The sequence below is a fragment of the Trypanosoma conorhini genome (assembly GCF_003719485.1).
Source record: "Trypanosoma conorhini strain 025E chromosome Unknown Tco_14.4_contig_01158, whole genome shotgun sequence".
Classification (NCBI taxonomy): Eukaryota; Euglenozoa; class Kinetoplastea; order Trypanosomatida; family Trypanosomatidae; genus Trypanosoma; species Trypanosoma conorhini.
In genome coordinates, this window is record NW_021705212.1 from 2,951 (window position 1) to 3,785 (window position 835).

Sequence of the window (835 nt, forward strand, 5' to 3'; positions counted from 1 at the left end):
TGGCTGCCTCTGCCGAAGAGGAGACAGTGGCGCACACGGGCAGCGTGAGTTCTGCTGAGAACGAGGCGACGACATCGAAGGAGGCGGCTCCCGTCTCTCAAGGCCAAGGCGGTGTGTCGTCGTCGGACGCAGCCGCTCCCGCTGGGGCGGCACAGGAGGGGAGCCGCGCAGGAGCAACGGATGCAGGTGGCGCTGCTGTTCACGGCGGTGCGGCAAGGAAGGGCGGTGAGGCCGCACCGTCCAAGCCTGCAGGCGCCGTGGCAGCAAAGGATGCGGCATCCGTCCCCGCACCCCACAACGAAAGCAACAACAACAACAGCGGGGGACTGTTGCAGAAGCTGAACGCCGAGGACGGCGCTGTGTGTGGGCGCCGAGCGCTGACGCCGCTGCTTCTGCTGGGGCTGTGGGCGTTTGCGGCGCTGTGAGAGGCGTCTGCGGCTTCACTGCGGGGCACGTGCGCCGTCTCCCGCACACACACGCACCGCCGGGAGTAAATTCCTCTTCGCGGAGGGTAATTTACATTTCTTTCCTTTTTTTTGCTTTTTGTTTTTTCTTGCTTCGGAGGTCGTCCCCGTGGGGTCACCTCCCTTTTTTGCTTCGCGATTCCGCCCATCCGCTGCCCGCTGCGCCCCTCCCGTGACGGGGTGGGAGCGTCCCACTGCCGTGCGCTCCCTTTTTCCGTCCACACACACAAACGCACTCTCTGTGCGCTGCCGCGGTGCGGGGAACGTAGAAAAGCAACCCAACGCCCCGTCGATGGCGCGTGGACACGAGGAAGGACAAATTGGGACGAAATAAAATGTGTCTTCTTTTTTTCCCTGCAGGCGAAGTCTAC

The 835-nt window shown here is 63.2% G+C and overlaps 1 protein-coding gene across 1 annotated transcript; it reads left to right on the forward strand.

Moving 5' to 3' along the window:
- Positions 1-2: 2 nt before the first annotated feature.
- Tco025E_09529 (uncharacterized protein) lies at positions 3-425 on the forward strand (the record flags this gene model as incomplete). The annotated part of the gene is made up of 1 exon (XM_029376346.1): positions 3-425. A coding segment is annotated over one exon (423 nt), but the record flags the coding sequence as incomplete, so codon positions are not given.
- Positions 426-835: the final 410 nt, after the last annotated feature.